The sequence below is a fragment of the Sceloporus occidentalis genome, unplaced genomic scaffold (genome assembly GCF_023333645.1).
Source record: "Sceloporus occidentalis isolate IW3139 unplaced genomic scaffold, rSceOcc1.0.p SCAF_48, whole genome shotgun sequence".
In the NCBI taxonomy this organism is placed as follows: Eukaryota; Metazoa; Chordata; class Lepidosauria; order Squamata; family Phrynosomatidae; genus Sceloporus; species Sceloporus occidentalis.
The window spans coordinates 6,159,509-6,181,594 of record NW_028317028.1 but is presented as its reverse complement, the minus strand read 5'-3'; the positions used below and the strand labels follow the sequence as shown (position 1 = coordinate 6,181,594).

Below are 22,086 nucleotides of genomic sequence, written 5' to 3'. Positions count from 1 at the left end.
GACAATTGGTAATAGCAGTGTTGTGCCTGGTTTATAATGTATGAAAGGCTTATTAAGATTTTATGTTTATTTTTGCCAATTCCCCTTACCATAGAGTTTTTCTCACATCCAGTGGAAGTCACCATACAGACCCTTCAGTTGCTGTGTGGTTATCCCATTATATTGTTTAGAACGTTATTATACTTGTTAATCTGGCATGGTACCTGTCTAGACTTTTCCTTCATACCGAATGATATAATAGAAATGGTTTGTGAGAGTTCCAAGTCTGGGGGAGTCTGATTATCTGGCAACATTTCTAGTCATTATAATTGATTCTTTTCTTGGACGGTTGTTTACATTGAATTGTTTTCTGGGAAAGATCCACAGCTGCTCTACTTGTTTAATTGAGTTATTAGCAAACCCCTTAAATAATTACATACTTTTTTCTGGGCAAGAAATAAGATGTGAAACTGAAGAATCTGGAGATTTTCCCCAGAGTCTACATTTTAAAGTACTAAACTAAATAAGCAGTGGTTTTTGCAGATTAACATTAACAATATGTATGTATTAGAAATACAAATTACATGTATACCATGGTGGTGGTTATCACAGCTTCCCTTTTGTGGTTGTAAGTTATCTACCGTCTATTTTAAAGTTCCTGATTATTTTGCAGATTATTTCAGAGACTCTTTGTAAGAGTAGTGGATGCGGCTTCAGGACAGGAATTTGTTAATACAGTGGCAAGAAAGTAAACCCTTTGGAATTACCTTTTTTCTGCATTTTTTGTTCATAAAATGTGATCTGCTCTAAGTCACATGCATAGAAAAACAAAATAAAAAAAGCCAATAACGCACAAACAATGATAACCTTTATGTCTATTAAACACACCCATTAAACATTGACAGCCCACAAAATATTTTCCCAGTAGCATTGTGGAGGGGCCAAGGAGCTCTTTGTCAAACATCAGGTGAACTGCAGTGTTAACTTGGAGAGCAGTGGCTTCCACTGTGGTGTCCTGCCGTGCATGTTCATTGTTTTGCATATGGTAAAGGCATAAACAGAGATGCTAATCAGATCCAAGGATTCCTTCAAGCCTTTAGCTGTTACGGTAGGGTTCTTTTTTACATCATTGTGCATTGTGTCCTTGGAGTCATCTTTGCTGGGCGCCCACTTCTAGAGAGAGTAGCCACAGTACTAAATCATATTTATTTATAAATGATTTGTCCAACTGTGGACTGATGAATATGTAAACTCTTTGAGATTACTTTGTAACCCTTTCAAACTTAGTGCAAATCAATAAGTCTTGATTGTAGGTCTCCAGGTTTTCCAACTCCTAACGCCAATTAGCTTTTGTTGAAGTGAATAGCTTAGGGATTCACATACGTTTTTCAACCCACACTGAATGTGGATCTCTTTAATATGGACAATAGCAATTTGTGTGTTATTAGTTAAAATAGATTGTATTTGTTCATTTTTATCACTATCATAGATGAAGATCATATTATATTTTAAGATGAATTTATACATAAATGCTGGTGATTCCAAAGGGTTCACTTACTCTTTCTTGCCACTGTATAATGCTTGCTGTGCCAGTTCCTGCCTCAGAGCTCAGCTACTATGAGGAAAACTGTTTACCTAAATTTCTCTAGTGCTATCCCAGTCATTACAAAACAAAATTCACAAGTTATGGGTAGTTTTGGTGAAAAGCCGTAGTTTTGCTTAAAGCTGGTACAGTACATAATAGGAGATTAATTGTTATAGTGCTGTACATTGATTACCATAGAACTTATATGGAAGAGTTTTAAACAGAGTATTTATTTGTATTTCAGGACCCCCCATACCACCTGACAATGTTTCCGTGCACCCTGGCCCAACACCTGTTACCCTGCTAGTTACCTGGAAAGCACCAGTGCTGTCACCAACTGGAACCTCCAATGGGGCAAATGTCACTGGCTTTTGTGTCTACGCAAGGGGTCAAAAGGTAGGTGACAGAGGCCAGAGGTTTTATAACCAAATTTTAGCAAAATGAGATATTGATTTTGTTATGACGTTTCTGACTGTTTTGTTAGGGATGTCAGACATTTGATGGTTTTTGAATTTGTAGTGTTTCCTCGCGTTTTTTGTTGTTGAAGTGATTCCTTCTGTGTTTAGAAGCTCGGTTTGCTATTATAATGTCATATCCCAATTACTTGAGTCTATGAGATTAGTAAGAAAGCAACTGTGTTATTCTTATGTATGATTTCTCTTTAGCAGCTTGCAAAGAAATACAATTAGTTTTAATGCAGCATTCTAAAGTAATGTGTAAAGTCACAAGGTTTTCAAGGTTCTTTTGGGGACATCTGAAGTCCTGAAAGCTTTTGTGACCTTATGACTCACCCTATGAACTTTGGTCCTCTGAAATGTATTTCTTTAGATTGTTGTTTAAGCTTTCAGCTATGTATCTTTTGGTGTTTCACTGCTGTACATTGTTTGAAAAAACAAAATATGTCTACATAGCTTTCACAGATCTATATAGCAGATGTTATTTTTTTATTATTAGAAATGTGTCATGGGTCATTTCTTAGGTTTTTTTTATTTTACGTCTAAGCGCAGGTTGCTGAAGTAATATTTCCTGCGGCGGAGAATATTGTTGTGGACCTCCTGAGAATCCTCAATCTGGATGCCAGGGAAGTTACAGTGAGAACCCTTTCAGCACAAGGAGAATCTGATGACTCTTGCACTGCTGTTATTCCACCTGAGTTACTGGTGCCTCCTACACAACACCACCCAAGGACTATGCCCAAATGTAAGCCATTAGCAAGTGCTGGAGTGTCAGATACCAAAGAAGAGCATGTATGCCCACACATGAAAGTGGATGAGTCTTGGGAAGAAACTCACAATGTACCTCCAGTCCATGGACATACACTGGAGCCTCCAACATCAAATTTCCACAGCCCCACTCATGCTAGGAGGTCTCCCTCTCCCCAAAGGATACTTCCACAGCCACAGGGCACACCTATTTCTAACACGATGGCCAAAGCTATGGCAAGAGAAGCTGCTCAAAGAGTTGCAGAAAGTAACAAGGTAATGTATGAATTTGGACTAAAAATTCCATGACAAATATTTATACTTTTTATTTAGTTATAAAATGTTTAAGGGTGTTTAACCCCTTCGCGACCTTTGCCGGTTCAGGACCGTCATGACATGAAGGTCGCTAAATGACCTTTGACGGTCCTGAACCGTCATAAAATAAAATAAGCTTAGAAAGTGATCAACGATCACTTTCTTCGCTTAAACGGCGTTACTGTAATGCCTCGATGTCGAGGCATTCAGTAACGCCGAGATCGGCATCGGGGGCCATGTCTGGCCCCTCCCCGGGGCGTCAACAGCCGCCATACATTGTATGGCGGCGGACGCCCGTTTTAAAAGCGTTTAGGAGGCGATCGACGATCGCCTCCTAAACTTAAATGGTGTCGCTGGAATGCCTCAATCAGGAGGCATCCAGCGACACCAAACACTTACCTCTGGGTGGGCTGTGACCGCTCCGGAGAGCGGTCACAGCCGCCGCTGCCGGTGATCTTCGCCATCAAGCAAGATGGCGGCGGTCCGGGAAAATAAACAATAAAGATGATAGAGTTAGCTAGACGGTCTCCAGACCCTCTAGAGAACTCTGGCTCCACTTGCAGGTTGAATACAGGTACTGCATTCAACCATGCAAGTCAATGGAGCCCAGCTTTCTAATCACTATGTGATTAGTAAAATATTAAAAAAAAAATAAAAAATGGAAAAAAAATAAAAAAAATGTGCTAACATTTAAAAATAATTATGCAGTGATGTCACTAGATGAACCATCCAGTACATTGCAAAATGTGTAAAAAAAATATAAAAAAGTATTAAAAAGATAAAATAAAATAAAAAAATAAGGTTTATTATTTTGAGCAAGTGCTAAAATTTCTCAAAAATCTCAACAAAGAGTTAAAATAAAAGCACTTCAAATACCCAAGGGGTGTCTAATATATAAAAAAATGGCTGATGGGGTAAATTGGAGTGGCCAAGCTCAAAGATAGGGCATAGGTCCAGACTGACCAAAACGGAGAAAAAAAGCGCACTTCCCAAATGTGGCATTTTAAATCTCAAACAACCCGACAAACCCATGCATGTCGGGTATCACTGCACTCAGGAGATGTTCCTGAACACATATTGGGGGGTTGTTTGACAGTGGCATATACCAGAACCTGTATATCTATAACTAAAGTACAATTTGTGTGGAAAAAAAATAAAACAAAAATACTATTACAAAGTTTGACAAAGTGTAGTTCTATAATTGGTGCATGGAAAGGGTTAAAATAACAGCATTTGGAATACCCTGGGGTGTCTAGTTTTCAAAAATATATGGTTTAAATGGGTTAAATTGAGTTAACCCGCTTCAAAGATATTCCAAAGAGGAGATGGAGGCAGAATGACCAGATTTGTTAAAAAAGATTTGGAAATCATAAAACGCTGCTTGTACTTATTGCCCTGTAACTTACAAAAAACAGCAAAAAAACATAAAAACATTGGGTATCTCTAAACTCAGGACAAGTAGTAGAATCTATTTAGCTAGTTTTTTTACTTGCTTTTTTAGGTGAGTAAAAGATTTTTCAAATAAAAGTCATAAAATGTGTTTTTTTTCAATTTTTCACCATGTTTTTTTTATTTTTTTTATAGTAAATAAGATGATACGATCAAAATAATGGTATCTGAAGAAAGCCCATCTTGTCTTGAAAAAAACAATATATAACTTATGTGGGTTCACTAAATGGGTGAGGAGAAAATTACAGCTGAACACAAGCACCACAAAAGTGTCAAAACAGCTGCGGTCCCACAGGGTACAAAACGAAAAATGAGCCTGGTCCTTAAGGGGTTAAAATAATGCTAAAATATGTTTAGTATTCCTGTGCACATCATACCATCTTTAATATTAAGAATATTTACCCAGCTATTTGAAATCATCAAGCTTTCCTGACTCTGATCTATTAGAATGAAAAGAGAAGTTTGTTCAGCGAAAGAAGCAACTCAATGCACTATGCTAACTCAGACGAGGAGGAGGAGGAGGAGGAGGATGGATATGACTCTCCCCGAATGAAAAGGAAAGGTGCTTCTGTTGATGAATTTCTGAAGGGCTCTGAACTTGGGAAACAGGTAAGTATTTTATCTGTGTGAATGGTCCACTTTCAATCAGAAGGTTGCTATAAAGAAACAGAATCAAGGCTGGTGGAGTTTAGGAATATATGGTTCTGGTACAAATAAAGGGATCTAGTCAACAGAGACCTATGGCACTTCTAGTCCTCAAGGACCACAAATGTAATATGGTGATTGTTTTCTCGAAAATAATGCTACATTTTCTCTAACTTCACTCCACGTTTAGAGGTTAACAGGGATTGGCTCCCCCCAGTGGCTTTCACTAATAAAAGTGAAATTTGTACTAACTGTTCCAGGTTGTGAGAAGCAGTAGAGTCAGCAAAAACTGGAGAGCCACAAATAGTCTCTTAATTGAGATGTAATGAAATAAACATCTGCCCCTCTTCATCTGCTTATTGAAACATTTATTCAGCCTAAAAGCAACCAGGGAGAAAGATGCATCATAATTGGTGGAACATTATGGAACTAATAAATGTTAAATTAAATTAAGAATATGTAACATTTGTAAGGATTTCCAACTAGTAATTAGTCATCTCATAATTATAATTTTGATCATTTTGTTCCATGGATGAAACCACAATTCTTCATTAATTTTCCAACATGTGTACATGTATTGTATTCGTATGAATATATGTGTATAATTTAATATGTGGGTTTTGATAAGTATGTCTGGAAAATAAACCATCCACTCTAATGAATACATTTCACAAACTTTAAGATATAGAGAACCCAGACACTGAAATTCCTTTTTAACACGGAATTGCTGTTAGGACTAGGTTTGGGTCTTGTATAGCTCTGGCTGCTTTTAAAATGATGAGGCTTTGTTCTGTGCTGTTTTCAGATTTTTTTATGCCTCTTCAGGTTAGCATTTATCATGGCCAACAATAATGTTGTATATTATAATAATGATTTTCTACTTAAATATGCATATATATCTGTATCTGCATATCTAAGAGAATGAATGGAGGAAAACACTTTAAACCATTAAATATCACTGGACGAGTGTGATACCAAAATAAACTTTGTATAATTTAATGGCTGCTTTGAATGTCAGCTTCCCAGATTTAAATTTTACCAAAAATAGACCTTACAGACCATGTGTGTGTGGAGCTGGAATATCATTCCATACCAGAGGAAGTCTTTAATGTAATCATACTGTTCCCTGGAAAAATTAAAGCATTATATATGCTCTAATGCTCTCCTTCGGTTTTTTTTTAATTATTATTTATTTACTTATTTTTCCTTCTTAAGCCACACTATTGCCCAGGGGATGAATATCACACAGAGAGTAGTAGAGGCTCTGATTTATCAGACATATTGGAGGAAGATGAGGAGGAATTATACTCAGAGATGCAACTAGAAGATGGAGGCAGGAGACGTGTGAGCATCTCTTCTCACAACGCCCTCAAGGTAAGAGGAGTAATGGTGAGCAAGGTCTTTAGAACTTAACCATATAAAAAAATGGTTGGTGATTATCCACTTGTTTGCTTGAATAAATTAGTAAAAATCCAATTGCGTTAATAATCTGTAACAAGATTATTTGGCAGTTATATCACAGGAAACGTCTGCCAACTTTCAAAGGCAAATAGAATAAGGATAAGTACTGGGTGTGAAAGCGTGTTCTACTTATATAAGATTTACAAAATGCCCTCTTTTAATGGACTTTAATGCAGTAACAAAGACCAAGACATTTGTGGTGAACGTTTAGTTGAGACTGCATAAGGTACCCCATGTTCTCAGAAATATGGAGTGCTGAGGCCATTTCTTTTTGTTATTGTTTTTCAGTTTGTAACTATGTGCCTGCTTAAATAGGTTTTGAAGTGCTGTTCTACTACACTGAGTTTTAAAGTTTTAAACAATGTAATAAAAGGTTTTCATTTTCCAATAAGTGGTAGGTGCAAGCTTTTCAGGAAAACCAAAATATGGTGTATAATCACTGATGTTTGGTTCCAGCCAATGTACCTTGTTCTTCAAAGTGGTAACTTTCAATGATTTTATATGCTGTCAGTCCCTTTATTAGCAAATCCTTAATTCAAAATGCATTTAACTTTTAGAGTTTGCCATTAATTAAGAGTAGGGTGCACAGATTATCAGTGCCCTGTATGAATTTCTCATTTAAGTAAAACATAACCAATTTCCAAAAGTTATAGCATTTTATATTTGTAGCAAGTTTTAGGGTTTGTTGTTGATATCAGGACTCTCCTTTAAGCTGGTTAGGGCTCAACTAACTGGTTTGTGGGTGTTCAGGGCCTTCCCCAAGGTGCCTTGTTTTGGATGGTAAGTGGGCTAATCATGGCCTGTGGTGTTAGTATGCCTGATCCTCAACCACTAAAATCCTGTCCAAACGATGGTATATAGCAAAATGGACAAAGCACACTGTATTCCTACACTTGTTTCCAATTTTTACCCCATCGCTTGTTTTTTTTTCTATGTCCCTGTATTTACAAGGATATGTGGGGGGGAAGAAATACAATGAATGTTTTTTTCGGAAGCATTAATTAGCTCCTGTAAAAATGCCAAGGTGAACATTTTATATGAGGCAGTCTAAGTTCCCGACTTGCTTGGACTTTTGCTTCTTGATTTTAAAGCTGCTGTACTGTACACCAGATCAAGCTCAGCTCGTCGGGTTCATGCTGGCGAGTTGTCTTGAGTTGTTTCACTTGGTGTTAAGCACATCTAAGTTCAGTTAAAGGTCCCTATTGAATTTAACTTGGTTGCTCAACCGAAATTTGTTAGTGATGTGTGCATAATTCTTCGATCCAAGCAGAATGCTCCATAGTATATTGACTGGGACATTTAACTAAATACAAAACTTTTTATCGGTGCCAGTGATAACCTATCCCTGCTTAATGGATTTTATCCAGCGTATTAAATGAGCATGGTTTTATATGTATTGCTAGCCAGTGAGCCCCCTGAGAACTATGAAGAACCCATAATATTGCTGTCAGTATGGCTGTCTGTGTGCAGCATCTATCCCTGCATGGACCTTTTTACTATGGCATCTATATGCCGAGCTCTCATTGTTTGTACTGATCCTATGTTCTCTCTGACACCAGCCGGACACCTAATCATGTCTTTATTTTCACAGATTCCCATTCAGAGCATGAACCTTTCCTTCAAAGAGTAAACATGCATGCCTTATGTTTTCCATTGCCTCAAAAACTAACCCTGTCTTTATTTTTTTTCTTTCTCTTCCTCTTACCTTTCTACATATTTTTATTACCTTTTCTTCAACGCTCTTTTTGTTTCGGTCCATTGTATTTTTTATATTATGTGTGTTCTTGTGGAGTGCTCTATGTCCAGCGCCAAAGACTCTGCTTTAAAGGAGCAGATGGATTATTCCCCTCAACATCAACACAGTAAAACACTATTCAGTATTCCCGAAGTTGCAGAAGAGGAAGGCGGAGAGCATTCTGATCTCTTGCATAAGGGTGCTTCCTTAGGGATGGCTTGTAAAGCCAGAACTAGGTCTAGTAAAATGCCAAGGGCTAATAGCCAAGATGGCAGACATCAAAGTCCATGGCACATTACTAAATGTAAACACAATGGAACTGCCCCTCCATACTCGGATGACTCAGTCTCTGAAGGGAGCAAATATGGATCTCTCTCGAGAAGTCCAGACAGTGGCTTAGACTGTGGAAGTGAAGAAGAAGAAGCCCGATACCACCTCAAGAAAAACTACTGCCCAGATTCAAGAAGTACAGCATGTGAGCCACATCTAAACCAAACATGTTCAAGAGACCCCAAGCAGATGCTGACCCGCAGAAAAACTCTAACGAGGCAAAGCATTGTGGAGGAGGATTTTGGGGACGTAAGCTTAGACCTTGTAGAGAACAGTTCTAGTTACGAGAAGAATGAAGAGAAACCGTGTATTGGGGATTTAAATAACAGAATCTGCACAAGCCGGAATATACATTTGCAGCAGAAAGACTGTAGGGAAGCAGTTCTGAGGCCAACTCATAGAGAAACAGAAAAATCTCTGGTGTGTTTAATGAAAATCCCTTCTGCCATCTGCTTGCCAAATCAGTCTTTTCTTTTTATTCCTTCTCTTACTTTTATTTGTTTATTTTTTGTTATTTATTTATGGGCTCCCATCTGGGATATCTTTGCTAATTACCTCTAATTTATCATGCTTTTGCATATCGGTTGCCAGTGCTTCACGGGCTTCGTACCGTGCTGAATCCTCTTCATTTGCTTGTAGTTGCAAGAAGTAGCGGCCTTTATGTTTGTGCATTTATTTGAAAGAAATATATATATTTATATATGTAAATGCAAACCCTTATTTTCCTTTCTTTCTTAAAGGACAACTGAAACTAATTTTTAATTGAGGGTTAGCTGAAGGATGAGTTCTTAAGGTTTTTTTTTCGTAATGTTATTGTTCCTGAATTAATCAGGTTTAATGATATCGTGTTTTCCTATACAAACCCTATGATTTCTTTGTCTTTTGTACTGAAATCATGAAAAGCAACCACGCATATGCTGGGAACCTTAAACGTGCTGTTCCATTTTTCTTAATGTTATGTTGGACAATTCAACAGGACTAGAAAAAATGTTTCTAAGAAAAAATCTTGCTCTTGTGAAATTTTGCCACCCTAAGATTTTTAGAAGGAATACTTAACTGCCATGTGACAAAGCAGAAATGAAGAAAACTGAAAAATCTGATTAAAAGTTTGTGTATTTTTTTATTTATTTTTTAAAGATTTCAGGGGAAATAATTAATGACAGAGATGCTAAGTTTTTATTGGCTTTACGTACTAGAACATAGTTAATGTTTTGTCTAAATGAAATTGCACCTTTAAATAAAATTGGACTAGTAGCTTTTCATATTTTTAAATGCCTGAATAATGTTTTAAGGGTTATCAGTGATGCAAGCAATGTCTGTGTATGTGTCACAGTGTGTGCACCAGCATTGGGAGTGTGCATTCCCACTTGCAGCTTTATTCTGGATTAAACAAACTAATTCCACATCCAGGGCCGGCCCTACAATGGAGCCGACTGGGGCAATTGCCCCAGGCGGCACTTCAGAAGGGGCGGCACTTTGCCGCCCCAAGCGTTTTTTTTTTTGTTTTTTTTGAAGCGGAGGAGAGAGAGAGGGGCACGGAGTGGTTTTCGCTTACCCGCTCGGCGCCCCTCTCTCTCTCCTCTGCGGCGAGTTTCCCTGTTCGGTCTCGGTGCCGGCTTGTAATGCAGAGCGCCGGAAGTGACGTGAATTTCCGGCGCTCAGCATTACAAGCCGGCACCGTGGCAGCACAGGGAGACTCGCCGCAGGACTGTTAAAGGGTAAATACCGGTGGGGGGGTAGATAATGCCGCCCCCCCCCGGCGTCGGCGGGGGGCGGCATTTTAAACTTCGCCCCAGGCGGCGTTAAGTCTTCGGCCGGCCCTGTCCACATCTGTGTCTTAACCCACTGGATAGGATGAGCTGTCACCAAAGTGGTGCTACTTAGCAGATCTGCAGAGTTTTTCCTACAGAAGTTAAGAAGGTTAGGATTGCCTAAAGCGGGGCAAGCAGGTCCTTCTCCCCATGCACCTCTAGTTTCTGCCAATTCCAAACTAATCTAGTTATCTGGTAAGAGGTCCACTTGAATTAATTTAATAATTGTGGTACTTCTGTTTTAGGTGCATTCACAAAACCCATGAGTTCAGATGGAAGCTCTCAGTTCTCTAACATCACTATGCCTTTTGAATGTGGGTAGACTTCCCAGAGAGCATCTCACCAATTAACTATACATCATGTGTGTTCACGTGTTGTTCTAGTAGTTAGTGAGATGCATTCAAGCCCCAGATTTAGTCACTACAACTCTTGGCAGAAAATGCAACTTCACTTTTGCTCAAATGTTTTGTTGAAGGTATTTGCTGACACAACTGTTTTGGAAATGTTTTTTTTTTTCCTTTCTACTCACAGAGTCACTCTCATACTTGGGAACTTTTCAAGACTCTTGAAAACTAACCCTTTAATAGCCCATTGTGAAGATTTGATGTAGTTACTCACCAAATGTGTTAACCAAGTGGCTCTCATAGCCCTGTCAACTGTCTTGTCATTATTTAAAGATACAATTAACTATACTTAGTTACCTGCATTCAAGCGAGACTATCAATCATAACATACTGGTAGCATTGGGATTGGGAGCCGTATATATGATCACAGCAGGAAGTCATCTCCAAGTCCCTGAAATTGGGTAGACTCATGGTCAAACCCTGAAAGTTCCCAGATGGTCAGTTTGGGTATGAATATGTAAGACAAGTAAAGGCTTACGCTTGCAGGGGAAATCCCACTGATGTTATTTTGTAGTTGTGTTGTAGGGTACCTTAGTGTTGTGGACCTAGTAGAATAGAAAACTTACCTGAAAGAGAAAGTGAGTAAAATTAACAATTTAAAAAGGGTGTAATATGAAGCATTAGATACTATGGTCAGGGTTGTGCAAGCTCCCCTTTAATTTACCATTAACTCTAATCAGGGCCGGCCGAAGACTTAACGCCGCCTGGGGCGAAGTTTAAAATGCCGCCCCCCGCCGACGCCGGGGGGGGGGCGGCATTATCTACCCCCCCCCGGTACTTACCCTTAAACAGTCCTGCGGCGAGTCTCCCTGTGCTGCCACGGTGCCGGCTTGTAATGCTGAGCGCCGGAAATTCGCGTCACTTCCGGCGCTCTGCATTACAAGCCGGCACCAAGACCGAACAGGTAAACTCGCCGCAGAGGAGAGAGAGAGGGGCGCCGAGCGGGTAAGCGAAAATCACTCGGTGCCCCTCTCTCTCTCCTCCGCTTCAAAAAAAACAAAAAAAAAAACGCAAAGTGCCGCCCCTTCTGAAGTGCCGCCTGGGGCAATTGCCCCAGTCGGCCCCATTGTAGGGCCGGCCCTGTCTCTAATGGTGGTGGTTTCGCTAAGTTATACACACTAATCATGTACATGATTTCACCGCAATGAACACTATAACTATCACCACTTGCCTAAGCAGATCAAAGCAAATCTAATGACCAATTCAGATCAAAGTAATCAGAACAATTGAACTAGCCGTAAAAAAAGACAAATAAAACCTTTTTATACACATTTCAAATCTAACATGTTATCATCATATTTATCTAATGACCGTTTTGCATACATATGTAATTAAATGTTTGTAAATTACATCTATATAATTGAATGTAATACATTATATAAAGTAGTTAATGCTGTCCTGTGTGTTTTACCTTTTATGGCTGAATTAGTTTAGATCTGTCTACAGATTTCTAGTCCTCTATCTGAGCTAGAAAAAAATTATCATCTAAAATGTATCAGTTTAACATGTGTGGTTTTTCTACAGACCCCCATTGAATTGCTTAAGAAATAGCTTTCATTGTAGTATTTTTTAGCAGTCGTCTAGATATCATCATTGAGAATTTGAGTTAAACATAAAAACATAAAAAGAATATGTTTTCAGATAAGAACCATTTGGGCCATCCAGTCTGTGCAATTTCTGAATAGCTTCTGCAGTCCCTGGCCTGTATCTAGGATTGCCTTATGCCTATCCCACGTATGCTTAAAATCCTTCACTGTATTAACCTCTACTTCCGAAAAGTAATATTTCCTGATATTACTTTTAAACCTTTGGCCCTCTAATTTAAGGCTATATCTTATTTTTAACGGGTTCACCAAGAGAGCTGTAGTAACTCCCAGAGATCACCCACATGTATCCTCCTCTTGTCCCCGGAATCACTTCCAGCACCAGCCAGCGTGCACACCTTGGAACCCTGCTATGTGTACCCAATAAGTAGACACAACTACCTTGAACTGAGTACAGCAGGAATGAACAGTTTATTCTTGTAAAACATAGACTGATATAGCCACAGAACTTCATTAACATAAATTAACATTGATAAACAGGTACATGTAGACAACCCAACCTTTAATCCCCTTTAGCTACTGAATCTCCCCCTGGCAGCAATCCTGTTAATGGGATTAGTTTACACAATGGAGTTCCTGCCTGTGCAATCTTTGTTTAGCAGCCAGGCTGGAGCCATCTCTGACTACCTTGGGGCCTTGTATGACAGGTCATTCTGTCACAATATTGTTATGGTAGCTTTTCCCCTTTTAAATAAACTGTCTTCCTTTATCATGTTGCCTCCTTTTATGTATTTAAATGTTTCTATCATATCCCCCCTTCTTTCAAACTCTACATGTTAAGATGTTAACCTTTCCTGGTAAGACCGGTCTTCGGGTTCCAACAATAGAAACTTGTGCTCAACATGCCCCTTCTGTACAGTGCTATACAGTAAAGTAGAGTACGCCTTTTTGGGCACTGTTAATAGTGACAAGATGATCTCATGCCGAACTTTTCATTGAGAAGTAACATGTTCTACAGCATGTTCAGTGGTATAAATTGCTACTTGGCCACCAGTGAAACTCTACAGGACTGTGTCAACAGCAAGAACATGTTATCTAGAAGTTCCTATACTAGAGGCTGCCATTTTTGTATTAGGTTTTCTCTGGCATTTCATATTTTTTATATAGTATTATAAGAGATATTCCTGTCCATTGTATTGAAGCAACACATTCTCTTTCAGCTAACCTTTCAGTTAAAAGCAACGTTTAGTTGCCTTTAGAGCTTGTGCTGTACGTCATTAGGCCTAACTTTAAATAGTATGAACACTTGGTTTTCTCTCATTGTGTTTTCCTGTGCTCAGCTTTTAGGTAATCATGCCACACTGGCTCGGACGAACAGAGCAGATCCTCCATCGCGCAGGTTCCCTCACGGCAGTGCAGTGCCACAGAGACCACGGCCGATGATGGTCCCGTCCATTGGTTAGTTGAATGGAACGTTGCTTTGTATCTGTTGTTTTTCCTCCTGGAGAAGCCTCCTTGGCTGTGCATTACTGTAGCTTAATCTGGTATGTTGCTGTTTTAAAGGGACAGAACGCATATTTATACGCATTATTTAGCTTAAAGAAAGAAGAAAAAATAAAGAATGTACTTTTAGGAGAAGTTGCAGTAAGCTTCCCCCTGTTGTGCAATTCTGTTACCAGTTTCGGTTGTTGGAAACAGCCAATCCCTGGCAGGGAAGCTCTCTTATTGAAATTAATAGGAGGACTTTCTGCGCATGCATGATCCCGTGAAGTTCTCAAGTGAGCCAGTGCCGCAGATGGCTGGTGGTGAGTAGAAAGTATGTGCACGCTGAACACACTGACCAGCTGAATGCACCTCCTGCAAGCCATGCTGGATGGAGAGGAAAATGCATACAAGCGGATTCTGATGACCTCACTCTATGCATTTGTAAGGAAGAGATTTTTTTTATTTAAATTGGAAAGTGAGCTATCGTGTGCATTAAACTACATCTGAAGGGCGGAGTGTAATCACAGAAACCAGACAAATGTTATACTTGAAAGGGTCAGGGTGTGACCAACAAAGGTTGAAAGCATTTTTCAGTAGATTGTCTCACCAAAAATGAACATAAAACAATTTGCTTGTTCAATCCATTTTCATTTGCACTAAACAGAGATTATTGCTCGGAAACTCTGCTTCCTTCTGTCAGATTAGCTCCAGAGTAAAGCACTGCATTTTGACAAAATTGCAATGACTGGCATAACAAATCATAGCCAATGATGGCTGCTATTTTGTTCATTAAGGTAGTGGGTGCTGCGACAGCTGGTGAATATAGGCACCACTGTGGTGCCAAACACAAGTGAGCTAACGCTAAACCCTCCACTTTAGGAATGCGAGAACTAAATTAGCATCTATAGAATAATAAAGGATAGAATTAAATGAGTGATATATTTCCTACATACAAATTCTAAAAGCAGATCAATTTTAAATAAACTGTGGTTTAAACCGTACACATCTAAGTAACAAGCATGTTTTTTCTAGTCATGTATATATTTTTTTTTTTATCATTTATCTTATTTCCATACCGGTTCTGGTTTTCATACATTGCTGTACCGATAATGTATGTATTCTTCCCTTAAAGCTGTCAATTTCGAGTGATACTTAACACTGCCCAAAACTAGTGAACTGAGATTTGTAACTACATTTGATAACTGGTGTTTGATAAAACAAACACCAGGGTTTGTAAGTGAAATAATTTTTGTGTGTAAAATAAACTGATTGATCTGTTCTAACTCGAGGAGATCATGAGAACCCCTAATGCTGGCAAAAGTTGGTCACCTATAACCCTCCAATCATTGGCTTTCACACCAGCCAGTGTATAGGGGTCATAGAGGTTGACAATGCCTTGATAGTTTGTAAGTGATAATGTTTTGAGAAACCACGATAGCTTTTAAGGGATACTGTTTTATGAAACCACTATAATGCTTTTAGATAATTTGATAAATGTAACCATAAAAAATAACACTGGATCCAGAATATTTATTCCTCTTCAAGAATAATATTTTAGCTTGGTGACTGTTCTTAACAATGGACAAAAGAGCAAACCACTACAATAAAACCAAACCAGCAAAGTGTTTACATGCATAGCCTTTCAGTGTGGTTTTGAAGTGGCTGATAGCTACATTGAGAAGGGCCAAGGCTGAGTTGCTGTTGGGGATCTGGAGCCTCCATGGTATTCCACAGTAACCACTACTTGATCCTATTAAACCGATTCCCTGTAGAAGGTTGTAATAAAGAGCTATTTGGGTAAGAAAGGTAATGCATAATGGTAAAAGCTGAATGCTTTCTGATGACTTACAAACCAAAATTATTTTAATTTATACAGTTATGATTGTACTTTACTCAGCAAATATTATCAATGTACAGTTTGAATGTTTAACTCGTTCATACACACTCCGTTATGTCTTCATTTTTCATATCAACCTCATATCACATTTTATGTGTTAAAAAAAAAGACTGAAGCATCAGGATCAAAACTTCCAGAGTACGTCTATGAGCAGCAACCAAATGATACTCTATGATTTGCTCTTATTTTTTCATCTTTCAAAAATGTGTTTACCTTTGGACTGATTGGAAGGATAGTAGAGGTGTATCTGGCGAAAACTCACAAATAGATTGAGCAGGAAGGCTTGAGATTAATTATGCTGTTTATCAATATACCTGGAAAGCGCCGCTTCTCCGGATCTAGAGGTCGTGGCCTGAAATCTCTGGGTTGCCGGAGTGCTTTTTAGACATTCCTCACTCCCGCCCATGGCCTTTTCCCCCTTCCACCTCCATAGAAATATATAGCGGTTGGGCTAACCCCAATCACAATGTCACCGGCCCTGCCCACTGATGTAAGCCCACGCACAGATAACCTCAGATAATGAGCGTTTGCTCGTCAACTCTCCAGAAGTTTGGTATCAGTTCAAGATAACTAAAAGTTTTTACTTAAATGGTCTCTTCCTGGAGGTGAAATTAAAGTAGGGGAAATCTCTAGCCTTTTATTAAATCCATATGGCCATATGTGCTATAAACTGGACATTGCTGTGTCTCCCACATTATGGAAATGTGTTTATAGTATACTTCCATGATGTAGTATACTACAAAATTCTTTTGTAGTGTACTACAAAAGAATTTGGCTGTATGATAAATCTAATGGCCTTCTGAGTACTTTTGACAATGAGTTCTGATGTACTAGTATCAGTTACTGTAGTGATGTTGCAACTCATGCCGCACATCACCATTCCATTCCCTTGGGCAATTTCAAAAGTTTCTCCAAGCCCAAGTGTGTTGTCACAAAGTCACACATCAGTATGTCACACCAGTAGAAGTAAGTCTAAAGAAAGCTACATCTATCCTGTAGTCTACCTTTATGTAATAATTTCATAACTGCCCTGTTTGCTGAATCCAATCCACTCTATTTTAAAAGTGTGGACTAGTGTATTTCCCAAGAAAAAACAATTTCCCAATTCCTATATTTACTCTGTGTTGGCATTTCATCTTGGCTTTAAGAGCTTTGGATGACGAGATGATGAGAGCCATTATTCCACCCTTTATTGGTTGTTCCATTGCTTCCTAATGGTTTTCACCATTGTTACCCAAAGAAAACATACCAGCCTCATCCTGCTGCACAAACAAAATGCTCATTAGAAAGCTGGGGTTTAATTTGAGAGGCTTTATGGTAAATCATCCTATTACCTTTCACAAGCAATACAGAGTGAAAATTGTACCCCAAGATACTCAAGCTGAGGCTCTTCTTGTATACAATAGACCGTATCCATAGAAGAAAAATACATAGTTGTATGTGACATTTTGTTTTCTTGAGACCCCTTTTAAGAATTAGCTTTATGAACATTTGTAAAAATGTTGGTATTTATCATATAGTGCTGTTTTTTCTGCATTTGTTGCTAGTGGTCTATCATTTTTCTAAGTAAAAGAGTTATAAAAAAGGACATAGAATGAAGATTTTCCATTGTTGGCATTGAGCATTTGAATATAGGCAAAAAATCAAGAATGTCTATTACCCGGAGCGGAGTATTTTTCAAACGTTTAAGCATTTTAATGTCTGTAGAATACCCTTTAATTAAACCATGAAGGGAATCCCTGTTAGAAAAGGGTGCCAGTCTATGTGGTCCTCTTTTCTGCACACACAGAGCATGCTTAATAGCTCCTTCCCTTTTTCTCCATAGAAATTACAATGGACAGTAACAGTGAAGGTGGTCGTTCTCGGTCAGGTAGTGAGGGAAATATTTCACCTGTAAAAGAAGAATCTTATTATCCCAGCATTGGAGGACACAGGAAGTGGTCTCTGCAGCGTACCAGGGCCTCTGACGATAGATACGGTATGCAACACAACTTCTTCCTCCTTTACAACCAAGTAATGGTTTCAAGTTCCTCAAGTTTTTATAGTTTTGAAACTTCTTTCTACTGAATATTCACTGTAATGCCATTAGTTGGCACCTGCTCTTCCAGCAAAGGATTCTAAGGTCCTCTCTAACTGAAGATGGTAATGTGAAACAGTTTTAGATTAAGAAAATAAAAGTCAGGCCTTGAAATCCGACGTTGGCGTCTAAGACACTTATCAGTTACTTAATGTGGATTATTCATTTTCTAATTAACATCCCAGCTAGATTGCATGTGATTCAGATTACCCGCTGGGTTTATAATGTGCTTTGTCCTCCATCGTTTAACAGGTAAGTTTTTGCTCCGTAGGCGATTTACAGATAGGAGGTGCCAAGTCCATTTCCATCACCGCCATTCACCCATTCTGTGCGTTTTTGTATTTTACTGCATTGCATAAACCTTGTCTCATTGCTGTTCCACAAACATATCATTTGTGATGCTTCCAGGTCCAAGCAATGCTAAACATGATGCTGTTACTTACATGGTGCTTCATACATTAAGACATTAAAGCAAACCATAAATTTTGTACAAAATTTAGTATATAAATTGACTATATGCCCTAGTCCAAATACGTGCCGAGGATGCAGTGGAGCTTAAAGTACAGTCAGATACATAGATTTCAAAGCAGATATACCTTGGTAGGGAGTGCACGTGAAATTACTTAAATATACAACCTTTAACAGCAAGTTATCTTTGACCTGCTGGTGGACATTCAAAATGAGTGACATACAAAAATTATTGGCTGTGTTTTAAACGTTTCTTTAGATAGTTATGGCAGCCGGGAACAGCTTTCTTCAGAAATGTATGATGAGTCTGAGACAGATGGTGGTATGGAGGATTTCCCAGTACGGATATTTGTGGCACTTTTTGACTACGACCCAAGAACCATGTCCCCAAATCCTGATGCAGCTGAAGAAGAGCTTCCTTTTAAGGAGGGTCAGATCATTAAGGTAAGTATCCAGATACATAGCTGTGTTTCACAGTTTACACTCCTAGGAATCCTAGGAATGGTAATGTAGTTTGAATTAAGCTATACAAATTGCACCTGTGGACTGTTGTCCCACTTGGTTTAAACTTGGCTTACATGAATTGCTTTGGTAGACTAATGTCCAACTTACATGACCAGAAAGCTCCATGTGTAGGGGAGAAGTTAAATGTAGTAAAACGAAGATATAGTAGATGAGCTGGACACAGGGGTGTTAACAGCTGTTGTACTGTTCTGTGTAGAAAGTTGATGATTGTAAGTAATGTATGAATGATGCATAATGTATAGTTCAACTTAAAATCTAATGAGGACAGGCCCACCATAACCATGTAACTGATAGTAATGGACTTAGAATAGAGCTATCAAAGGTGAATATATGATTAGAAATGTGTGAAATAAATTGAAATGATGTCTACTTTGGTCAGCATTATGCTATGTCCCTTGCCTGTTTTCAAAATATCCTCAGTCCAGATAGTTCTTTTATTTACTCTCATTGTATGTATAGCTTTTACCTTCAGAAAAATAAGGAAAATGTGTCCGTTCCTTAACAAATCTTCTAAATTACTGTATTTGTGTAAATTTTTTCTATGAACGTGGGATTGCAATACCTTGTCTTGCAGTTTTGTAGCAAGACCGCTATTATTCTAATGACGGCTCACAGCATCGTTTCACGTTTAGGTGTATGGTGAAAAAGATTCTGATGGCTTCTACCGTGGTGAGATCTGTGGAAGAATTGGTTATATTCCCTGCAATATGGTCTCAGAAATTCAGGCTGATGATGAAGAGATGATGGATCAGCTCCTCAAACAAGGATTTCTGCCTTTGAATACCCCTGTTGAAAAAATTGGTAGGAAATATAATCCATTATTACATCATGTTGGGCTGTTTCCAAGCTAACCTGCTTTCTTACTGCTATTTACTGGGATACACATTCATACACAAATGTTATGTATCCTATTTGTTTGGAACTACCACTGCATCTTCTATAAAGTGGTAATAATGAAACCGCATATTCCAAACATAGTTGGCTTTGAAATGCATTGCTGTTCTGCTTATTAACTGATTATTACAATTATGTAAAGCCGCTCAAATATCTTTTTTTCTGTTATACTGTCCTACCTACCAAAAAGCTGGCATAAGTTTGCAATTTTACACAATCCGAACAAAACGTTAAAAGTATATAACGTCATAACGTTTTATTATAACGTCATATGCCAGTTCTTAGTAATAAGTGTTGTTGAACGATTTTGCATAAAATGACAACTTAAGGGCAAAAGACTGTGAATCCTCATAAAGTGTAACCGATACACTACACAGGATTTCTTTTTCACTTTAAACACAATTACAAACACAAGAGCAACCCTTGTTCAGTTAGTATTGTTCACTTTCCCAGCTGAACATTTTTAGGTTGGAAATAGAACTTTGAACAGCTTCATATGTTCTCCTCTTCTTTTATTTGTATGCATTCCTTTCCTGAAGTCAACAGTGAACGTTTCAAAGAGAGCTCTCGCTCTGTACACCGCAGATCCAGAAAGTCTAAACGAGGTCTGTGCTAAGAAACCCTAACTTTATTCAAGCCATACACAATAGCAGAAATAATTTTAATTGTTTAACCTTAACCTGTAATTTTCCCTATAAGTAAAAAGAGCATGTTTTTGTCCTTTGAGTTTGCATCATTAAAATGTAGATTGGAGGGGTGAGTTTACTAACTTGAGTTGCACCATGCTGGGAACTGAAATCTCCCTGTGTTAACACAGAAGAACCTTGCTGGGACTTTTGCAATCACGGGACCAGGCAAGATTTCACTTAAAAAGCAGAATGTTGGTTAATATGGGTAAGATGTCAGAACGCTGTGAAGCTGTGTTGTTCACACAGCAAGATAAAAAGTGTCATCTTCCTGCACGTTGTAGGTTAGTAAATTCACCCACACCCTGCTGAAGCCTGCTTTAACCCCTGGTGCTGCTGGCAAAGCATCAAGCCCACAGAACTGTGTATGTCTATTTGCCTTTTTCTGGTTACAGTTGGTTTCCTCAAAGTGTATTGTGTGTATGTGCGCGCACGTGTGTGTGTCAGAGGGGTCACATTAAATTAATTGGTACCGTTCAGTGTAAAAGTATTCACTCCCCTTGGCATTTTTGCTATTTTGTTGCATTATAACCTGGAATTAAAATGGATTTTATTTGGATTTGATGTAATGGACATACACAAAATAGTCCAAATTGGTGAAGTGAAATGAAAAAAATAACCATGAAGACCAAGGAGCTCTCCAAACAGGTCAAGGACAAAGTTGTAGAGAAGTCCAGATCAGGGTTGGGTTATAAAAAAATATATATATACAAAACTTTGAACATCCCACGGAGCACCATTAAATTGATTAATAAGAAATGGAAAGAATATGGCACCACAACCGGACAAGGAGGGTATTAATCAGAGAGGCAGCAAAGAGACCAAATACAACTAAAGGAGCTGCAAAGCCCCACAGCATAGATTGGAGTATCTGTCCATAGGACCACTTTAAGCAGTACACTCCACAGTTTTTATGGAAGAGTGGCCAGAAAAAAGCCATTGCTTAAAGAAAAAAATAAGGTACTCTGGTCAGATGAGAATAAATTGAGCTTTTTGGCCATCACGGAAAATCCTATGTCTGGCGCAAACCCAACACCTTCCATCACCCCGAGAACACCATCCCCACAGTGAAGCATTGTGGTTACAGCGTCATGCTGTAGGGATGTTTTTCATTGGCAGGGACTGGGAAAATGATCGGGATTGAAGGAATGATGGATGGCAGGGAAATTCTTGTGGGAAACCTGTTTCAGTCTTCCAAAGATTTGAGACTGGGATGGAGGTTCACCTTCCAGCAGGAATATGACCCTAAGCATACTGCTAAAGCAGTAGAGTGGTTTAAGGGGAAATAGCGTAGTCAAAGCCCAGATGTCAATCCAATTGAGAATCAGTGGTATGCCTTGCTGTACACCAACAGAACCCATCCAACTTGAAGGAGCTGGAGCAGTTTTGCCTAGATGTGCCAAGCTTATACCCCAAGAGACTAGCAGATGTAATTGCTGCAAAAGGTGACTCTATAAAGTATTGACTTGGGGGTCAGAGGGGGTTGAATATTTATGCACGCTCAAGTTTTCTGCTTTTTTGTCTCATGAAAAAAAAATATTTTGCATCTTCAATCTTCAGCCATGTTGTGTAAATAAAATGATACAAAGTTCCA

General features: G+C 38.7%; 1 protein-coding gene across 2 annotated transcripts in view; it reads left to right on the top strand.

Moving 5' to 3' along the window:
- Nucleotides 1-22,086, top strand: part of RIMBP2 (RIMS binding protein 2) — a 53,207-nt gene that overhangs the window by 22,585 nt on the left and 8,536 nt on the right. Inside the window, exons 8-14 of one of the 2 annotated variants that reach the window (XM_089491047.1) lie at nt 1,809-1,960; nt 2,572-3,042; nt 4,978-5,139; nt 6,391-6,549; nt 13,801-13,918; nt 18,647-18,831; nt 19,545-19,713. In XM_089491047.1, coding sequence (XP_089347173.1) covers nt 1,809-1,960; nt 2,572-3,042; nt 4,978-5,139; nt 6,391-6,549; nt 13,801-13,918; nt 18,647-18,831; nt 19,545-19,713 — 1,416 coding nt within the window. Of the gene's footprint in view, nt 1-1,808; nt 1,961-2,571; nt 3,043-4,977; nt 5,140-6,390; nt 6,550-8,428; nt 9,122-13,800; nt 13,924-18,646; nt 18,832-19,544; nt 19,714-22,086 lie in introns of those variants that run through there. The other variant, XM_089491048.1, reaches the window with a different exon arrangement.